This window comes from Pseudoliparis swirei, chromosome 13 (assembly GCF_029220125.1).
Source record: "Pseudoliparis swirei isolate HS2019 ecotype Mariana Trench chromosome 13, NWPU_hadal_v1, whole genome shotgun sequence".
NCBI classification, from domain to species: domain Eukaryota; kingdom Metazoa; phylum Chordata; class Actinopteri; order Perciformes; family Liparidae; genus Pseudoliparis; species Pseudoliparis swirei.
In genome coordinates, this window is record NC_079400.1 from 8,281,922 (window position 1) to 8,304,884 (window position 22,963).

Genomic DNA, 22,963 nt, shown 5'->3' on the forward strand with positions numbered 1-22,963 from the left:
TACTAAAAATATGCTAAATCACATCGTGTTTAACTTACGGGTACTTTGTTAGCATCGCTACACCGTGCAGCGTGACAGGAGTAGATGTAGCGGGCTAACATTCAAGCTAACCTGAACCCCAAACGCTGTGGACATCTGAACGCTGATTGGCGGAGACGCGAGCGCCCATCAAAGATGTTTTATTGCGAAGAGCAACACTTCACACTTTTCTCCGCGTCTCACTGCAATCTCAACGGCAGCGGGCCAGGTGACCCCCCCCCCCAAAAAAAAACTCTTCGGATCTCCACGATTCTCGTGGATGACCTATTTTGAGTTCAAAACGGTGAATTTCACCGAAAGGTGACAAGTTTGCAGGTATGATATATATATATATCAACCTGTATATACAGTATATGTATATTGTTTCATTTGTATTTTAATTTTTTTTTTAAACAGAGAAAATTAGATTAAAGAATGAAAAAAATATATATATCTTTTTTCCCCATTTCTCAGTCAAGTCGCGTGACAAACACTTTGAGCGAGGATTGACGAGTTGACAAAACATTACAGGACGAGAAATTTGAAGATAGATCGGAAACTTTGACGAGTCAAATAAAAAACATGCAAAACACAGACGCCGACCACAGCTATGTGTCGGGGCGAGAGGCCGCGTTAACGAGTCCACGAACAGCGTGCAGTGTCTGGCTGTCTGCTCCATCAGTGCGGAGCTGTGCCGGGTATTGAATTATCGGCGGAGGAGAGGAGTCACATCGCAGATCAATACAAACACACCGGCCTGTCTGTTTCTGCAGACTCAATATAAATACCATCAGGACACAAATTGGCAATGGGTTCCGTTCCTGCTCCAAGATAAGCGTGTGAGTTTATCTCTAATGAGCCTAGACTGAGGCTAATAGTTCTTAACATATTGCTAATAATTACATCGGTTTCCCCACACCACCGCCTCTGCTCGGGACTACACATTCACCGAAATGGATCACACACACACACGTTTCATCCCATCCACTAAATATCATGTGATGTATTAAGGTCATAAAGTATGCAACTACCCACACATGAATTATCTATTCAACTGCATGTTCAACTGGCAGCGATTGCAGCCATAAAAGAGACAAGATATTATAAGATGAAAATGTGTTCTTTACAAATGACCACACATGTTTGTGTATTCATGTTGCGTAATTTGCTATTAGCTTCACGTTTGCTCTGAACACACACACACACACAGTTCTCTGCTGATTTGCTTTTTGAAATGCATGTGTGACCTTTTGACCGACGCACTTTACCCTTGACAAACAATCACAGACACCAGCGCATCTGCGGCCTCGCTGGCAACGCGAGTGACCCGAGCTGCTGGCCACGCTGCGCTGTACGAGCCCGACGCGTGTACCTGTTGGGTTCCTCACCTGTAGTACTCCATGTTCGCCGTTTGATCAGCGATGGATGCCAGGTCCACCTTCACCTCCTCCCAGTCGGGCAGGCGCAGCAGCTGTTTGATCACGTCGTCAGCCATCTGCTGCATGAACTGCAGGGTCTGCACATAGTCGCCCCGCGTGGCGAAGATCTCGTCCAGCCTGGCGAGGTGCTGGTGCACGCCGCTCTTCATGCTGCCCATGGTTCCAGACACCTGCAGGGCAGAAGAGGAAGCAGAGAGATGAATGGTACGACAGCACCGCCGCAGGAAGAGGAGCATCAAAGCATGAGAGCCGCTGAGCAGAGCTCTGCATGAGGCGTAATAATGTACGCATTGATTAATGATGCAGGCAAGTGGTGATGGAGCACCATGCCGGGAACAGTAAGGCCGGGAGAAAAAAACACGCCAGCTGGAGGATACTGATGTTGTAATGGTTACAGGTACTGGAACCCAAAAGCACGACAAACACAGGAATGCAGGCGGAGGCTGTTTACTTAATCTTTCAGGCAGGGTCAAAACCGGGTGATCAGTCAAACAGGGCAACAAATCCAAAAGGGGCAGGCAAAAATCTCAAGTCGGGTGAACAGGCAAACAGGGTCGTAACAGGCAGATCAGAACTAGTACTGGGAATTCGCTGGAGAGTTTGGCGGTGACACACAAGACAATCTGGCAGAGGACAAGTGGAAGTGAGGGAGCTAAATAGTGAGGGACTAATGAGGGGATGGGCTGCAGGTGAGAAGGGCGTGAGGACCAGGTGAAGGGAATGAGGGACTAACGAGGTGATCAGAGGCAAGTGAGAAGGGCGTGAGGACCAGGTGAAGGGAACAAGAGAGTCAGGTGAGGATGACAGGATCTGGAATGACAGGAGAGTTAATTAAACATGTAAGCAGGATGAATTTAACTAGGAAGGTGGGGAATTCGTGACAGATGTCGCATAACCTCCACTGTTTCTATTAAATTAATAATGTAATAATGAGACTTTAGTCGGCTTTTCTGGCTGAGAAAGTTTTCCCTAGAAATAGAAATTAAAAAGTGGCCAAAGGTGAGATTATCCTGAACACAAGGCTGGTTTGTGCAGCAGCAAGAAGGAGAGTGTGTGTGTGTGTGTGTGTGTGGGGGGGGGGTCTGTAAATCAACAGTTCAGCTTGGAAATCATCCAAAGCTCAGAGGGCCAATAGTTTGTTTGCTGGTGATTTGTACTGTGATGGGTTTTTTTCTCCCAAAGTGAGACGTCACTAGCTATTCAAGCCGTGTATTCATCTCACAACTGATCCCTGAGGGGAAGTGTGATCCTATCGAAGGCAAACAAAAGTCATACCGGATTGATTCGTTTATTTGTACACATCAGATTTTTTCAGAGTACCGCAGAGACACTTTATCTGCGGGGAGTGAACGTCTCGCGCACAGACACGACCATTTCCGTGGCTTTAATTACTCTGTACTTTGCTCCAAGGGAGAAGTTGTTTACAGGGAAATGGCATTCACAGAGACGCCCCGCTATTTGATAATTAAAAAGGGTAATAATGCTTCCATTCAGCTCTGGGTACTTGGCATTCACAGGAGAGTGAACTCACATTGTCGCTGTGTTTCTCAGGCAGAGTGGCGGCTGGGTGGAAGTCATTAGTTGGGTTTGCATTCTGAGTGCGACCCACATTAGACGGCTGCAAACGAGACGGAGAGTCCGCCGCCTCCTCTCCAGCGAGCCTGTTCAGTGGCACAGTTGCGCGTCGAGCTTAATGCCAACATCTGCATGCTGACATGCTCAACGTGACAATGCAATCATGATGATTTTTAAGTGAGTCATAAAAAACAGGTTCAACATCTCAGTTAAGTTGTGAGAACTCTAACTTTTCTAACTGGCACGACACACAAAGTAGAGTTGCGGTTGATGGGAATGCCATTTTATTTGCAAGTATATAGAATTAAACCAAAGCTTTGGACAAAAAAAATAGATTAAAAATTACAGGATCATGAATTGTATCCTCTTGGGAGCAGTGTGCAGGATGTTCAACAACATCTTTGTGGTGCTAAAGAAAAACATCATGAGAATACACTGTGGAGACCATGAATGTGTGCGCTGAATGGAATTCCATCGAGCTGTTCGTGACATATTTCAGTCCCAGGCCAAAGGGGTGAACACAGAGACATCTCTAAACCCACAGGCATCTAGCATGGCCAGAAATATCCATCCGCCCATTCATAAGCTATTCCTGCTCAGTGATAACCACATGGACAGTTTGTGTTTGCAGAAGAAGGAATGTAGTCCTTCCCTGAAGAGAAACATGAGGAATCTTTGATGATAAAATCACTCCTCTTTAGTGCTTAAAGCATTTGCAGACCCACCATCGTGCCCCACGTGGCAGCATAAAACAACATTGCACTGTATGGACTTTCAGCAATTCATCACTGAAATTAGTTCCTTTAAAAAAAATATACACTACCGTTCAAAAGTTTGGGATCACTTAGAAATGTCCTTATTTTTCAAAGAAAAGCATTGTTTTGTTCAATGAAGATAACATTAAATCAATCAGAAATACACTCTATACATTGTTAATGTGGTAAATGACTATTCTAGGTGGAAACGTCTGGTTTCTAATGAAATATCTCCATAGGTGTTTTGAGGCCCATTTCCAGCAACTATCTCTCCAGTGTTCTAATGGTACATTGTGTTTGCTAATCGCCTTAGAAGACTAATGGATGATTAGAAAACCCTTGAAAACCCTTGTGCAATTATGTTAGCACAGCTGAAAACAGTTATGCTGGAGATATAAGCCATACAACTGGCCTTCCTTTGAGCTAGTTGATTATCTGGAGCATCACATTTGTGGGTTCAATAAGACTCTCAAAATGGCCAGAAAAAAAGAACTTTCATGTGAAACTCGCCAGTCTATTCTTGTTCTTAGAAATGAAGGCTATTCCATGCGAGAAATTACAAAGAAACTGAAAATTTCCTACAGCGGTGTGTACTACTCCCTTCAGAGAACAGCACAAACGGGCTCTAACCAGAGCAGAAAGAGAAGTGGGAGGCCCCGGTGCACAACTCAGCAAGAAGACAAGTACATTAGAGTCTCTAGTTTGAGAAATAGACGCCTCACAGGTCCTCAACTGGCAGCTTCTTTAAATGGTACCCGCAAAACGCCTGTGTCAACGTCGACAGTGAAAGAAGACTCCGATGCTGGCCTTCTAGGCAGAGTGGCAAAGAAAAAGCCATATCTGAGACTGGCCAATGAAAAGAAAAGATTGGTATGGGCAAAAGAACACAGGCATTGGACAGAGGAAGATTGGAAAAAGGTGTTATGGACAGATGAATCCAAGTTTGAGGTGTTTGGATCACACAGAAGAACATTTGTGAGACGCAGAACAGGTGAAAAGATGCTGGTTAGAGTGCCTGACACCATCTGTCAATGACCCAAAGCACACCTCCAAATTTTGCAAGAACTATTTAGGGAAGAAGCAGGCAGCTGGTATGCTGTCTGTAATGGAGTGGCCAGATCTCAACCCCATTGAGCTGTTGTGGGAGCAGCTTGACCGTATGGTCTGCAAGAAGTGCCCATCAAGCCAATCCAACTTGTGGAGGTGCTTCAGGAAGCGTGGGGTGACATTTCAACAGATTACCTCAACAAATTAACAGCTAGAATGCCAAAGGTCTGCAATGCTGTAGTTGCTGCAAAAGGAGCATTCTTTGACGAAAGCAAAGTTTGAAGAAAAAAAGTAATACTTCAAATACAAATCATTATTTCTAACCTTGTCAATGTCTTGACTATATTTTCTATACATTTTGCAACTCATTTGATAAATAAAAGTGTGAGTTTTCATGGAAAACACGAAATTGTCTGGGTGATCCCAAACTTTTGAACGGTAGTGTATATATATATATTGTACAAAACTTACATTATAATATGTTTATATCTGCGATATATATTGCGATTCATTGTAACCCTCTAGCGGGGCCTGGGGTCATGCTCCTCTAAAACGTGGTGCATTTTAAAGTACAATGCATCAATCCCGTACACACTTTTGCATCTGGAGCTAAACTCAGCGGCTGGATCTCTGAAGAACTTTGCGCTCCAGTAAACAATATAATCACAAACACATTAGTTGCATAGACGTGAACGCCCGAGCCCAAGTTATCCACACAAAGATCCAACACGGATATCTTAAATGACAAGAAAAGGGAACCAGCCACTGAGGCAGCCACTGAGCTCTCCTTCACAGGCCTGTGGCGCTGCGGAGCTTGTTATCTGATCATTCGTTGATATCGCAGATGAGAAATGAAGGCATGTATCTGCTCCTTGCCTCTTGTGTGAGAATCTTATCTCCGACGCCCGGGGAGAGAGCCGATCCAGCTCATTTGCCCTTGGTCTTGGTGTCATCCTCCCCGTGCAAGTGATCCACACCGATCAAGGAGATAGGATTCCCGGTGCCAGTCTTCTCGGGTCTTTATCTCGGTCTGATGTTTTGAGGGCACCGAGATGCATTCTCCTCCTCGCATCTTTCAAAACAAACAATTTGCAGCGCCGTGTGTTTGGCACAAAGCTATTTCACTGTGTGATCTTCGTTTCCACACGCGGCACAGGGTGAAACACCGAATGAAGGAAAACATTTCAGAAAGGATGAAGATGTGAAACATGACAAGTGGCCTTGGGCTAAATAAAGTACAAAAGCCCAATATCAAATGTAGATTTGAGCTTGAGGAGAAGGGAGTAAACTGTAGCCTGCACGCATTTAGAAGACCTTAAATTAAGCAGGGTGGCGGTGGTGAGGTCAGCTAGTCTCACATCCATTCTCCTCGTCTCATTGGTTCTACGATAAAAAAAATTAAATGTGTTCTATAATTGCAAAAGACAAACTTTGAAATTATTGATATGGGCTTAATACAGCATTTCAAAGAACTACATTACTATCAACACTTCATAATAATTAAAGTGTCACTTGGCCCCCAGGATTGAGCCTCAAGCTTAGTTTAAACTCTCTGTTGTGATGCGCGCGCGTCAGAACGTGACAGAAATAGTTCACTTATAAAGCTGCAAACATGTCTGGGGATTAAACAAACAAGACCAAGACGTGTTTAGATGCGTTAGGAACAGGAGGTGTTCAAATGCGTGTAATACAAAACTTGTTTCTTTTACAAAGGCAATAAAGTAGTCCAAAATATGAGATATGGGTTTGCAGATCATTATAATCCCTCCACTCCATTGTGGAGGTTGGTTTATGGCTTTTTGCCACTTACACCTGGAGTGGGTTACACTCGTTGTCTTTTGGATTGTTCACCTCTCTGTGGAGGCTCGCGAGTGAGCGTCAACAAAGCTCAAGTCCGTTGCGTTGGGCTGCGATTGTCACGCTGCACGGAGGTTATGGAGAAGTAAAAAGCAGAGGCGCCCGCTCCTCCCCTTGTACGCTCGTCGGAGAGCTACGGTGGCCTTCAGGGGAAGTAAAAAACATGGGAGGGCTTTTCAGGAGCCGGCGTTTGGTTTGTCCATTCTGGGCTCCTGTAGAAACACGGAAGTGCAACATGGTGGACTCAATGAAGGTATATATTAAACATTACCGTTCAAAAGTTTGGGGTCACTTAGAAATGTCTTTATTTTTCAAAGAAAAGCACTGTTTTTTCAATAAAGATAACATTCATCAAAAATACACACTATACATTGTTAATGTGGTAAATGACTATTCTAGATGGAAACGTCTGGTTTCTAATGAAATATCTCCATAGGTGTATAGAGGCCCATTTCCAGCAACTATCACTCCAGTGTTCTAATGGTACATTGTGTTTGCTAATCGCCTTAGAAGACTAATGTCTGATTAGAAAACCCTTGTGCAATTATGTTAGCACAGCTGAAAACAGTTATGCTGGTGATATAAGCTATACAACTGGCCTTCCTTTGAGCTTGAAGAACAAAATTAATACTTCAAATACTAATCATTATTTCTAACCTTGTCAATGTCGACTATATTTTCTATTCAATTTTCAATTCATTTGATAAATAAAAGTGAGTTTTCATGGAAGACACGAAATTGTCTGGATGACCCCAAACTTTTGAACGGTAGTGTATATATGGGGCCCATTCTATTATCACAAAAACACAACGATTCTTAATTTCAGGTGATTCTACGCATATAAAAACTATTGAATATTATATTCCATTTCGGCTGATAGATACTCCAACAGGCCTCACATTGGTCCTTTAATAAAGCAACATCAGGATTTAAAACGCATCCATCACAATACTGTCTCAGAGCGTGCACAGAATATGAATAGGACACTCTACACTAGATATGGATCTTTATCTTTACGCCTGTAGAGGTTTGCACACAACAGAGAGGCAGTAACAAAAACATCTCGAACAGAAAAAGACAGAAATGTACGAGCCAAAGTTGGTTCTCATTTTGTCCATCTTGAAAGGTGCGAATCATAATCTGAAGATTAAGACAAAACCTGCCGGCGCATTTGTTAAAGTAAAACAAAAAGGTGAAGATGAAGGATTAAACCTTGTGTTTTCTTCCCATCTCCAACTCGCCTCCTCTCTGCTCGGCAGTGTAGAGACTTTTCTTAAATGTGGGAGCCAGAGCGTGAAATAGAACATGGCTCTGACCTCCGGAGGGCCTCGAGCAGCTTGGTCACCGCGAAACACGAAGACCGCATCTCCACCGCCGGCGAACGAAGCTCAGCAGAACATCTCTTCAAACATGTATTCTTTCCTCCCTCGCTCTTTCTCTCTCTCAGATACTTGATCACCGCAGAGATTTTAGGAGGCCGGCCTGGATCGGGTTTGTTGATGAAACGCAGCGCCGTCATTAAATGAAGACCACAGCCCGCACACAACCAGAGGAGAGCGGTGACACGCCACTCTGAGAGTGTCTGTCGTTCTTTTGAAGAGAGCGAGGGTTCACACGGAGGTCACAGAGGGTTGAAACTGCTTTCCCTTCCAGATCCCAGCTGGATCACATCTGCCAGTGAGCGCACAAAACAACACACACCCTGGGTCTGATTTGTTTTGTTACGCAACTTACACGCTTAACTAACACAAGCACTTACATTATGTATAAAACATACTCAGTTTAAACTTTAAAGGTTTTTTATCGGAACCTAACCACGTCCTTGAGTTACCTTAACCTAACCACATACTTGAGTTACCTTAAGCTAACCAAGTACTTTAGTTACCTTAACCTAACAAGTACTTTAGTTACCTTAACCTAACCAAGTACTTTAGTTACCTTAACCTAACAAGTACATTAGTTATGTTAAGTTGTAATAGTTTATTTTGATAACATCTGCAGAGGTCTTATGTTTTAATTTAATACATATAGAAAGATATTATAAGAGAAAATATTAAGGAGAATATTGATATTGTTATTAATGTATTATGAAGCATAGGGTTAATGTTTACTCTATGCAAATGTAAATGGCAAGAATGAATGTATATTGCATGAGAGTGACTATTAGTATTATAGATTGACAAGCCGGTTGAATTCCGTGAAGGTGACTTTTAATGCAGTCAAAACCAAGACTGGAATCTTATTGTGAAAATACTTTAGCGACGGAACCGGAAGTGACGTTTCGACGGTGAGAGAAAGCTCCGTGTCTCAGGGAGACCGGCCTCTTTTTCAGGTGAGCTCGGCGGAGGAGGCTGTGAGCTCCCAGGTGGAGCTGGGAGCCTGCAGCCTGGACACGAGGGAGAGCGCGTTGAATGTTTGATTCACTTTTCTTGCCATTAAATGTTGATAACTTAATCCATGCGTGTCCGGAAGCCTGTTTTTCCACCATCTGCGTAGTGCCCAGTTTTGAGAATACCTTATAGTTACCTTAACCTAACCAAGTACTTGAGTTACCTTAACCTAACCAAGTACTTTAGTTACCTTAACCTAACTTAGTACTTGAGTTACCTTAACCTAACCAAGTACTTGAGTTACCTTAACCTAACCAAGTACTTTAGTTACCTTAACCTAACCTAACCAAGTACTTTAGTTACCTTAACAAGTACTTGAGTTACCTTAACCTAACCAAGTACTTGAGTTACCTTAACCTAACCAAGTACTTTAGTTACCTTAACCTAACCAAGTACTTGAGTTACCTTAACCTAACCAAGTACTTTAGTTACCTTAACCTAACTTAGTACTTGAGTTACCTTAACCTAACCAAGTACTTTAGTTACCTTAACCTAACTTAGTACTTTAGTTACCTTAACCTAACCAAGTACTTGAGTTACCTTAACCACGTACTTGAGTTACCTTAACCTAACTTAGTACTTGAGTTACCTTAACCTAACCAAGTACTTTAGTTACCTTAACCTAACTTAGTACTTGAGTTACCTTAACCTAACCAAGTACTTTAGTTACCTTAACCTAACAAGTACTTTAGTTACCTTAACCTAACCAAGTACTTGAGTTACCTTAACCTAACCAAGTACTTTAGTTACCTTAACCTAACCACGTACTTGAGTTACCTTAACCTAAGCAAGTACTTTAGTTACCTTAACCTAACTTAGTACTTGAGTTACCGTAACCTAACCAAGTACTTAAGTTACCGTAACCTAACCAAGTACTTTAGTTACCTTAACCGAACAAGTACTTTAGTTACCTTAACCTAACCAAGTACTTGAGTTACCTTAACCTAACCAAGTACTTTAGTTACCTTAACCTAACTTAGTACTTGAGTTACCTTAACCTAACCAAGTACTTTAGTTACCTTAACCTAACCAAGTACTTTAGTTACCTTAACCTAACCAAGTACTTTAGTTACCTTAACCTAACCACGTACTTTAGTTCCCTTAACCTAACCACGTACTTTAGTTACCTTAACCTAACCAAGTACTTGAGTTACCTTAACCTAACCAAGTGCTTTAGTTACCTTAACCTAACTTAGTACTTGAGTTACCTTAACCTAACTTAGTATTTGAGTTATTTTAACCTAACCACGTACTTTAGTTACCTTAACCTAACCACATACTTGAGTTACCTTAACCTAACCAAGTACTTGAGTTACCTTAACCTAACCAAGTGCTTTAGTTACCTTAACCTAACTTAGTACTTGAGTTACCTTAACCTAACTTAGTATTTGAGTTATTTTAACCTAACCACGTACTTTAGTTACCTTAACCTAACCACATACTTGAGTTACCTTAACCTAACCAAGTACTTGAGTTACCTTAACCTAACCAAGTGCTTGAGTTACCTTAACCTAACCAAGTACTTGAGTTACCTTAACCTAACCACATACTTGAGTTACCTTAACCTAACCAAGTACTTGAGTTACCTTAACCTAACCAAGTACTTTTGTTGTCTAAACCTAACCAAGTACTTTTGTAAACCCTAAAAACTAATTAAACCTACAGAAGAAATATATTCTGAAAAGAGGACGTATGTAGGGACCGTATACCCACACGGCGTCCTTGACACATCCTCAACTGACACTATCTGGGGAACCTCGAGCGTCACAGTGCAGACCGTAGGGCCACAGACCAGCAGCAGTATCCAACTAGTTGGGAGTGAGAATGTGTTCATCTTTACATTTGAACCCCGGGATGGCAGCTGTTTGATTCTACTTTCTATTCCCTAAACAACTAAGAAAAAGAGTGCGTCTCTTCTCCTGAATTGTAATGCATTTCTCACTTCTCAGAACAACTTGTGAGATAGTAAAGAGATGATGAAGCCTCGCCCGGCCTGCTCTCAGAAAATTGTCCGTGTACAATATCACCAGCCATGTTGTGGCGGGGACACAACGAGAGAAATATGATGCCGAACTGTAAATAAAGACCTCTTGCTGTAAGTAACCACAGATGGACTCCAGTTAACCAGTGCTCATAAATCTGTTTTTACTGCACTGATCTGTGGGTGGATGTCACACCCATCCCTCGTGAACAATACACCGAGACCCCGAGATAATTCAACTCCTTTGAGGAGAACCATTTCTCAGAAAACATATAGATTTTTTCCAGATGAAACCCAGGGTCAAACACACAGTCCAGTTCAGATTATGAACCTACATTTGGACTTTGACATTATGAACCCTTATTATTTGGTATTATTATAACATCTCTTATGAGGATACCATAGAAATGTGAGTGGTTGTAATTATGTAATGGGCCAACGTCCAAACCGTGTTTGAGCTCCGGCCAAAAGCTAAGGGACCGAACCCGACATGGACCCAGTCCACTGGGTCACGGCTGGATGCCAAAACCCATCTCCAAACAATAGAGTCATTATTGGTGTGGCTAAACGCTTCAAATGTCAGTGCCATCACGGCATTAATAAAAGCATCCTGGTTGGACACTTTCCAGATATTTTTAACAGCCCTGCTGATGTTTTTTTCTTTTTCCACATCTCTGTTTAAACATCTCCGAATTGCACCTCTCTCTCGGTATGAGAGTGTTTTGTCAAATTGACATTCTCTCTGCGAGAGACGGTGTGTTCCCGTGTGCACAAAACACATCATATGCATATATTCCAGACCCGAACTAATCAAGGTCTCAACGACAGCCGAGGAAAAAGAGCGCAGAGTGATAATGAGTCTAACTCCCTTCCTTTCCTCTCTTTTATACCGAGTCTTTAGAGGCAAACTCACTTCGAAAAAACGTTCTCCGGGCCGCTCTAAAAAGCATTTGTGTGGGCCAGAGGGCAGCGAGGCCGCCATTGTCAATGATTTCAATGCACATTTCAACCCTGACTCTGCCAATCAGACGAGCATTGCTCCTCGTTCCTCCCCATCAAACGGCTTTGTCTCCGGGGCTCATGGTTGATTAGGAGGGGGGAGACTGGGAACTGTGTGTGGCACACTGGGCTCTTTGTCCCACTCGAGGACGAGACTCCTTAACAGTCAATAGCTGCACGCAAAGAACTCACTCATGCACACACACACACACACACACACACACTCAGACTAGCACTCTCACGCGCACAGGCCACCATGTCCAATTATGTGCTTGCATGGTTCAGACATCCCAGAGGGACACACCGACAAGCTTTCAGATGAGCTGTATGTTAATGATCTCTCTCCGCTCGCTAATATGACTTTGAGAAACGAACGAGGCGAAGTCCCGCGCGAGAACAACGGGAGACGACGAGCGCACAACTCAAACAATCTAGAAGTGACTAAGAGGTGCATCTGTCCCTGCGTGTTAAGTGGAGTAAATAAATAAAAAAGGCAAACATGTCCACGTGAGAGCTAATCCCCGCTGACGATCTCAGGCAGCTCAGTCATCGCAGAGTTCTTACATGTTTCCAGTTTGAATTATTTATAAAGTGCATAAATCAGAGCCAGACGGCTAAAAACTACTCTGCCTTCAAATCGGAGTTTGAAGGGAGAGCAAAGTGTTTATTACCGAGGCCACACGGAGTCACCGCACTAAGTGGTTCACACGCCACCACATTAATCTCCGTTAACACAGATGGAGACGTAATCCCTAACCCTCCGACAGCTAGTCGTCCGGCTTCTCTGCCGGAGCCGACACCGGCTCAGGGTCACTGCAGGTCAAAGGTCGCTGATGTGCTCCAACACTTCAGTGCGCTACATGTCGTGTTGTTTGTCACAGCTTCATGTTAAATCTCAAGTTAATCTTTACAAGTGCTACATCTGCACCAGTTTCAAATTTATCTGTAGAAGTCTCAAGTCGGTATGTACAAATCTGAGGTTACTCCTAACAGGTCTGAAATGTTATCTCAGGAGTAAAATATCAGTAAGTACACATCTCAAGTTAATGTTAACAGCATTTCTTAACACATCTCAAGTCTCAGAACATGCAGCCATTGTCACGACCTCCCCACCTTCATAGTTATATTCCTCCTGCCTGCTTAATTAACTCTCCTGTCATTCCAGATCCTGTCATCCTCACCTGACTGTCTCTTGTTCCCTTCACCTGGTCCTCATGCCCTTCTCACCTGCCTCTGATCACCTCGTTAGTCCCTCATTCCCTTCACCTGGTCCTCACGCCCTTCTCACCTGCAGCCCATCCCCTCATTAGTCCCTCACTATTTAGCTTCCTCACTTCCACTTGTCCTCTGCCAGATTGTCTTTGTGAGTCTTTGACAAACTCTCCAGAAAATTCCAAAATACTAATTCTGATCTGCCCGTTACGACCCTGTTTGCCTGTCGACCCGACTTAAGATTTTTGCCTGCCCCTTTTTGGATTTGTTGCCTTGTTTGACGGACCACCCGGTTTTGACCCTGCCTGAATCACCAAGTAAAGATCCTCCTCCTGCATTCCTGTTTGCGTGTCGTGCTTTTGGGTTCCAGTATCTGTAACCATTACAGCCATGTTATTTTTGCCTATTATCGGAAGTGGTGTATTTTTTATATTACTGCTTAGCGGGGTCCCGAAACAGTCTTAGAATTGCATAAAGTGTGGATCCAATCAGCCTACTTGTATCCATGTGTCTCCATATATTGCATTTACATTGTCAGACCATTGTTTTAAACTTGACATCACTGTATTGTGATGGGTTGTAATATCTGGCCACAGGGACAACAATTGAAATATAGCCCTGGGTTGATTGATGTGTACGGTCCCTGTTAAAATAAATGAAATAAGATGACCTAACTCAAGGGAGAAGATAACTGCTTTAACTTAAATTGGACTCTTGACTGACAGGAGAAAAATGTCTCGTCCTTAGTGTTCCATTTGTGAAACAGCGAGCTACATTTGGGAGCCTGTGGGATGGGAAGCGAGGCAGATAAAAATAGAAAAAGCCTCATGCATCACATACTGAGCTAAAGTGAGCCAAAGAAAGACACAGTGCGATGCTTTGTTTCTGCCGAGGCCCCGGCGGCTGGGAGAAGGCGGAGCCAGGGGGATGAGCGCCGGGCGTCGGGCAGGAGGGAGCGTTTGTGTGGAGCGGCTGTCGATTTGTAGCGGTAAAAAACAAACATGAAAAGACTCTGAAAACATTTAAAAGGCATTCAAGATTCCTTCTCCTCCAGTGCGTTTGTGTGCATGAAGATGTGACGCGGCACCAGCTGATCTGCTGTCAGTTTGTTGTGACACTCAAACGCCACTTGAAGCCACGTGGGGACATGATGAGGCGTTAAATGTGCACGACGCGTTCATCACACGGCGCTGATGTTTCACCTACCAGGCTGTCCACGCCGTCCAGCGTGTGATTGGCGTTGTACAGGGAGTACGTCAACTGGTACACGCCGTCATTGGTCTCACTGTTGCCGTAGAAACCCACACCCACCGCGATGCTGCAAAGAGAAGAAGGTATGCAGGCACAGGTCAGCCATTTATATATGAGGGGAGATAGAGACAAGGACACCGGACAGTTGAACGCAATGCACGCACACACACACACACACACACACATATTTGAGTCCTTCCGTTTCATTCTGGCATTTGGGTTTTATCATCAATTACTCCATCATCTTTGACTGTTTCATAAACGGGAAACTAAATGCAAAGGTAATGAGGCACTTTGGGACTATCCTTAAAAGGAGACAGAGTAATATTACATTTCTCAAGGTGTAACACAGCAATCCAAACAGAAGGAATGACAGTGGGTTGGAAAGGTTGCCTGTGTATGTCTTGTGGGAGCATCTTGGAGACATGCAATTAAGGTTGTGGGAGAGATCACATTTAATGTATTCAGAGATGGTGCTTCTTCCATTAAATGTGTCTGTGCTGCACCGCCGTGTATCGACTTGCCTCCTTTACTTTGTGTGCATTGCTTTCAGAGCTGTGTGAGGATTAGTGACTGAAAACCTGCAAACACACACATGTTTTACTGCAGAAGGCAAATGTGTTCTTTACAGCCGCGGGGCGACGAGAAACTGTTTGGATTTCTATAAAAGAAACATCCTTTGAACCACAAATTATACAATACAGGTTTTTGGCCTAGTGTGTGTTTGCATAATTTGAAACCGCTTCAGTCATCCAAGGATTTCATTTGTTCAGCTGGAGCATCAGGACAAACAGAATAACCATCCACCGCACTCTGAAGTCGTCTCTCGGAGCTGCCTTTGTCCCCAAAGTGCCGTGGCGTTTTACTGCTGCATGATGGGATGTGACGCACTGACATGTACCCTGGGGAGGGGAATATACTCGGAGTGACCAGTTCATAAAAATCGAGATGAAGTGAAAAATGCTTTTTTAGCCCTTTATTGTGCACCTCCAATTATGATCTAACTCCACCCACTTTTTAGCGATATAGTCAAATTGAAGTTGTTATTCTTAAATCTCTTTTCTAACTGTGCATTGCTCAAATATTCAGTTTCACTGCGGAAAACTCACAGTGCAGAAGCTAAAGACGCGTTAACGTCCGTTTCACCGGGACTTGAAGTGCACCCAGAGATACCTCAACAGCCCGAAAGCAAATCATACTTCCATGAAATATTCAGAAGTGTTGATTCAGGTTAACGTGGCTGTCAGATTGAGGGATAAATCAAACCCAAAGTGTCTCAGTAAAAAATGTCTGGCCGCCGACCGCCTCCAGTTCGGATGCTCTTTGTGAGAAAAGTGTCAGAATCTCGACACAATCACGGCTCATCTTGTTTTGGTGGAGGTGGGGGAGGTGGTGGTGCTGCTGTGTAACGGGTTTAAGATCTGGCCAATGTGTTGTAGATAGTTTACAAACCCAATAATACCCAATAATCTGCATTTATTGTTTTCCCACTCATCTATTAAAGTGTTCCCATTCATATATGTCCTGTCTGTGTGCGGTGACTCTGTGATCTGTAGTTGTAAAATGACACTGCGTTATTGTTCAAGGTGTTTCTTGGAGGGAGCTACCTCTTTCTGACACGGGGCTCAGGCTTTATCTGAATCATCAATACCAGTCGATAGAAACCGCTGGGATCCATTTCACTGCCTGGAGTTGAGCAGATGATTTGTCTATTTGATTTGAGGATTCATTATAAATCTATATTTTACGACCTTGTTAATAACTGCGCGATGTTTCCCCGAGTGTGGCCGCCTCTTCACTTATTTAATAAACCATCAATACAGATTGATCTCTTAATCACCACATCCACTTACAGCGAACTCACAATTAAAATCAAGCATGTAGACATAACCGCCGTTTATCGATTCCTTTGAGATAACTAATCATTCGTTACCTATAGAATGAATATACACTTTTATTAATCCCCAAGGGGAAATTAGTTCTCTGCATTTAACCCATATAGTTATTATATGAGCAGGCTGCGTGCGAGCGCGCCCGAAGCAACTGGGTTCAGTGCCTTGCTCTCAAGGACACTGACTTGCAAATAATGGGGAGAGCGGGGGAGACCCACAACCCCCTGGGCCTGCAGGACCCTCTTACCCCCTTAGCTATCCATTTCAAACATTCATCTATTAAGGTAACCGTGACAACCTCTCGATGGTGTTCAGGTTAGCACCAAACGGATGGCATTCAGGAGTCGGCCTCATTGACCCGTTCCCATGGGGCCCACACTGTCACAACCTACACTCACGTATACATTTAATCAAACTTCTGACTCCTCCCACATCTCCCTGATTGGTCTCTGAGCAGCAGCAGCGTGGCGGATGCTGAGCGCCGTGCGGGGCAGAACCACGGGGACCATTTCCCTACTTAGTACAACGAGGACCGAGCCTCATTAGCTGGCCCCCTGCAGGTAAACCGCCCACTCGGCAGGTTTTAACTTAAACCTCAGGGAGAGGCTGGGAGGAGATACATTTAAAAGTCAACGAAGAGAAGACATTTTTAAAAAGCATCCGTTTGGAGAAAGACAGCAAGTGAAAGATGCCGACAGACGAGAAGAGACTGGCTGACGAGCGGCGGCGTGTCCTGAATATACATGACTGGATTGAGACGAGGAGAGTTCACAGCACACACAATGACACGCGAGCAGAGAGCAAGACACAAGGAGGAAAGGAAGAAGACGTAGAAGGGAAGAATTGCTGCTCTTCACGCAAACACATTTAATAATCATCTATAAATGCATTTTCTTTGTTGGATGTCTTTTGTTGTTGTTTGTTTCCTCACCAAAACATCTCTCTTCAAAAACACCACAGGAGTTTTGCTCCTTTTAATCTCTTTGAGTCTGAACACAGTAAAAAGGCATCGGGTAAGAAGGAGCTGGGAGAAACATGCACTTCTTTGAAGCGTGCAAATATTGTAATGGTAGAATCTAATTATTTTATGATAAGGGGAACTGGGAGGACAGAGAGGCCGAGCAAAGAAAGAGGACAAGTCCCTTCCAGTGCTGCTCCTTTAAATATCTAGGGTCTAATTCAAAGGAAGAATATCAGAGATGGGAGTTGACGTGCCGTGTAGCGAGCGAAAATCCAGACTGTCATGTTGATAAATGACAAAGTGGATAAAAAACATTGAGGGGAATTCAGAAAAGGAACCAAAAGCACCCGCCTGCAGCGGAAAATGAAAAAAGCCCTCGGCAACTATTAATAGACTCAGACAAGTTTGAATAGTTGAGATTTTGCCCCAAAATGGCAGCAGTGACGCTCCTGATAGGACAAATACAGACATGAATTCTCAGCGAGAGCCACCCCAAAAAAAGAAAATCCCCTTGATATGCATATAGGCCTAGAATATACAATACAAATAGATCCCATCTCGATGTTGCATGAACACTTCTCCACTTTCAGACCCAGAGAACTTCCAAAATACCCAATTAAAGGGCTGCGATGAAGTGAAAGATTTACATTGTGAGCAACTAAAAATACATGACCCCAAACAAGTCTCTCTCTCTCTCTCTCTTTCTCTCTCTCTCATTTCCAATGGGCAACAGACTCACTCGTATCAGAACACACTAATATAAATATATTTTTTCAAGTGGAGAATAACTCCTGAGGATGTTTTGTATCTCGACTGCTTACGTTTCATACCTCTTTCCATTTAAAGTATTATAAATGTTTATCTTGATGATCACGTTATTAAAGACTTTTTGAAACACTTTTAGAAACACTTAATATTATATATTTGTATGTATTAGCTGGGTCACATCAGACTGTCAAAAGGGCCCTTGCCATGCTTCATAAAAGTCTTCAAAAATGTGTTATGATTAGGGCTGTGAAACGATTACAAATTTTAATCAGGTTAATCACAGGTTTCTGTGGATTAATCATGATTAATCACATATTACCGATATTCTCGGTATATTTTTGTGAGAACATAAAGATTTATGACAAAAGACGTATATACATTTATACACAGGGGTGCACATAACTTGCTCACCAGTGCGCACGCATCGCGGCTGAGCTCTGCCGCGCGCGAGCCGAGAAGAGTTGTTGACGGGGGGGGGCAAGTGACTTTTTTTCATCCGGATGTGCGCGCACACGCCGGCATCGGAGCTCTGCGGCGCGCGAGACGGAGATCGGAGTCGTGTTAACGCGACACGTAGAGACAAAATAACATGCTGCTGGTTAGAGACGACCAACAACAGACGTATTGGAAGCTCATTCTGCGCAAGCGTTAAAAAAAATTCACTAATTAATCCTGTAATTTAATCATAACGTGTTAACGCGTTATTTTTCACAGCACTAATCATAATGTCGAATAACAAATAATAATACTGTAGCGACCCTGTGAAGTGGCTGTCAATCACAGTGTGGCACCGTGCATGCTGGTCGAGGGGGCGTGCCTGTGATTGGCGGAGTAGAGGGGAGGCGGGGTTAACCTGTCGGAAAACGGGAGCTAAGGGTGGTTGACGGGAAGCGTTGTTGTTGACGTTCGAGCTGCTGAGCTGAGAGGAGCACGCTGTCTGTGTTGGTGGATGCCCAATAAAGTGAGGAGTAATAACGTCGTCCCGTCTCCGTGTCGTCAGTGCCATAACGTCCGAGACGTTACAATACATCGTGCATTGAACAGACAGCGATGTTTAATCAGGTCCTTTGGCAGCCAGGAGCTGCGTCGCGAGGACAAAGGGCCAGCTGTTCACGGCCATTTCAGAAGCTACCGGTCCGACGGCGTGTCGGTGTGGCTGGAAACGGCACTGCAACTCATTTCTCTTCACTGCTGCAGTACAGGTGGAATTAAAGTAACACCAAAAAAGGTCCAAATCATCCTAACAGTACTTCGTACAAAGCCCTAATCCGAGTGGACCTTACCATTACCCACAATGCTCCGGGGTAGCCAACTCAGCCACATCAAAAAGCAAATAACTTTCAAACTAAAGCATTGGGAAATGTGCGGACGGTTTCTGTGAAGTGACCGTGAGCTCTGGAATATATCACACATCAACAACAACAACAAAATTAAAATAAAATATTTGCACCGTGACTGATAATGGTGGTTCCTTGCACTAGTATAAATAGCCCTGGAACATATTGTCATATTGTAGTTCAGCCAGGGTATCAGTTTGTCGCTGCTTAGGAGGGCCTGTACATACCCACGGGAGGCATCCAGGGCTTAGGCAACGGCATCGGAGCCCGAGCCCTACCTGCGAGCATGGCTATAGGGAGCATGCAGCGGCGACATTGGCCTCCAGGGGGCAATGGCCCCTACAGCGCATGTGGTGTAATTGCAGGTCGAGTGCGAGCCGAGGGTTTAAAGAAGTACGGGCTCCACTGAGTAAGGAACAACTGAGGCTGAACACTATTTTTTAACTTTAAAAAAAAATGCAAATACTTTTATCGTATATATATTATGAAATAAATTATAAATAAAATATATATTTAATTTTATTATTTATTTATTTCTTCATTTTAGATTCCCCCCCACCCCATGCAAATACTTTTATCGTATAATAATACACGTGTTTCTATAAAAAAAATCTACCACATATATGTTTTATATATATATATTATGTATATATACATATATATTCGTATATATTTAAATATATTATAAATTAATCCTGTAATTTAATCATAACGCGTTAACGCGTTATTTTTCACAGCACTAGTTATAATAAATTACAAAATTGGAATTAGAATGCAATTAAATATATAGTAAGTAAAATAAAACTACACAGCCAAAAATACAATGTGCGACGTCCAAATGTTATAATAGAGGAGAACCCCTCGTTCATTCAGCAGCATGAGGGCTTCATTTGTTTGTGACATTATTACGTCAACAAACACAACGGGCTACGTCTAGTCATGTCCATAAATCGTACGATGAGTCAATAACGTAGAAAATGATCACGGACACATTTACGTATCGTATACGCCAAGACGATAACGTACAAATCATCAAGCTTGTGCCAATAAATCTCACCAAAAGTGCGTAACGACCTCGATAATAATAAAAATGATCAAGCTGGTGTGCATACATCGTACACGCTTAGTTTAATAACGGAATATTACTTTCAACATCATGTCCTCGTGTTGTACGATAAGTGATCAGTGACCGAGCAGTGGAACTACACAGCTACGTGTGTCATGAGTGACATCTCCATCCCAGCCACGACGGCCGAGCACCATCAGGGTGGAGGACGGAAAGAATTTAGGGCGAGCGGATGGGAGGAGGACAACGGGAAGAGAAGTCGGGAGGTAAAGTGAGGATATGGACTGGTGAGATTAAAAGGAAGCTCGTTTTCCTCCTGCCAAATCCAACCCAAAACCCGGCGGACAATCACTCGCTCCACACATCCACAGGACGTAATCAAAGTTATGAATCACGTGACGGAGCGTTGATTTCCCACAGGACGTTTCCTCTTCACCCGTCTCACACGTTTTAAGTCCTACAACTCATCAAGTCGGGCTCTTTGAATCTAATCCAGAACGAAATGTCACTAATGGGATTATTATTCATCGAAAAAAATATATGAAACACCACATTTTGAGAGACATGATTTTTCATAGCCTCGAGGTATTTAAAGACCAGATAGGATGTTCTTTAGAAAACTCGGGTCAGAGACCCAGAGTCCTCGGCTACTGCTGCTGTACTTTTACTCTTCATATTGGGATTCTGCAACATTCATCTTTAATATGAGAATGGGGGGTGGGGGGGGGGCGCTGCCACTTCTGAGTCACTGTGCAATTTTTAAGGAACTTCACATGCATAATTAAATGTCTCATAATGAAGACCGGTCGGTCCACTGGGTGGGAACAGAAGCCCGCTGCAGACCGCGGAGTAAAAGTTAAAGTGATGTATGATTTGTGCTTTAGTTCCATTTTATGCGGGGTTGCGATTCAAAGATTATTTGACGTGCAGAAAATTCATCATCCTGATTTTAGCGACCAGCATTTAGCTTCGGAAATTGAGGGTGTTAAATACTCGAAATGTGAAAATTGGACATGCATTTATTTTCTGCATCTGTTTCCCTCACACTGTGATGAATTGCATTCAGGGGATGTAAATCATAATTGTGTTCGACCTCTCAGGATATCCGTTTAACAATTAACCTCCTCTGGAGAAAAAAAAAGAAAAGAGGGGATGATCGATAACCCTGCAAGCTTAATGTGATACTCCCCACTGCTGGTTCCTGAACATGACTGTCACATGATTGAGGACAGTGTCCACAAATTCAATTAGCTTCCTTGAAGGGAGAGCACATGTCATTGATTGGCTTAGCGGCTTCGATCAGTGCTGCCATCAGCGTGTTTCGGTACCTCGAACAGACTAAATTAATCTTTAGCCCTGATCATTTGTAACGGTTGATGTCTGCCGGCAGCGTTACGGCTTGATTTGCAGGTTTGAGGCGGCAGCAGAAGGAAAATTTGGATCCAAGTAGAAATAACGAACGTCTCCAGAACGCCTCCTCTGTTGCTCTCCTGTAGGTTTTTTCCCTTTTTTTTCCCTGTGAAAGGTTTTTTTCTATTTATGGGAGTTTTTCCAAATCCGACGTGAGGTCAAAGGCCAGGGATGTCTATGTGTACAGATTGTAAAGCCCTCTGAGGCAAATTTTTAATAATGGTCTATATAAAATAAACTCAATTGAATTGAATTAACGGCTGCAATACTGGTAATCTTAATCTTTATGGCAACTCAACGTCGCGTCATTTCACGTCAGGAAAGTTTTCAGTTCCTGATGAGATCCAGCAGCCTCCAGCTGAAACAAATTGCATCTTGTTGCACGGCTCCTCCACCGGTACATCACACTGGGTGGGATCCTAAAAACACGGAAGCAATTCTCTAAAGTCTCATTCAAGTCATTTAAGATGTTGACGGAGCAATTCCCACGTCCTCATCCATAGGCCGTGATAAAAAGGCTTTGAGATCATTATTGTGGTCCCTCTGTGGTGCGATGGCGACGTTAGATATGTGCTAATGAGACTAATGAGAATGTAAATTGTTCTCAACATTAGCAACCTGTGACCTGTTTCACATTATTTGTGCTGCATTATCCAGCCGGCGGTGTGAACAGGAGGTTTTTAGAGGAGCACACACACACATCGGCTACGCTTGGTAAGCTTAACCGTCTGCTAGTTCAGGCGAGCATTACGCTGGAGGGAAATGTTGTTTACAAGTATTGTAAGCGTTTAAAAAAATAAATACTGAGCTGTATTTAGTTTCAAGATCTGAATAATATTCCTATGAAGACTGAGAGAGTATGTGACCTGCATGCACGAGTACTTCAAAGTGTTTATAATCCCTATCAAATAAAAAAATATTCCTATAATCTATTATTTAGCTTTGTCTTGTTTTCTGTTCAGCACATCGAGGTGATGAGGTTTGTCTTTCAGTTGTCGGTCACAG

The 22,963-nt window shown here is 43.2% G+C and overlaps 2 protein-coding genes across 2 annotated transcripts in view; both read right to left on the reverse strand.

Moving 5' to 3' along the window:
- Positions 1 to 22,963, reverse strand: part of rpl38 (ribosomal protein L38) — a 134,003-nt gene that overhangs the window by 94,344 nt on the left and 16,696 nt on the right. The gene's annotated exons all lie outside the window — the stretch shown is intronic.
- Positions 1 to 22,963, reverse strand: part of ttyh2 (tweety family member 2) — a 60,170-nt gene that overhangs the window by 23,537 nt on the left and 13,670 nt on the right. The window contains 2 exon segments of the mRNA XM_056430744.1: positions 1,407 to 1,627; positions 14,480 to 14,591. Coding sequence (XP_056286719.1) covers positions 1,407 to 1,627; positions 14,480 to 14,591 — 333 coding nt within the window.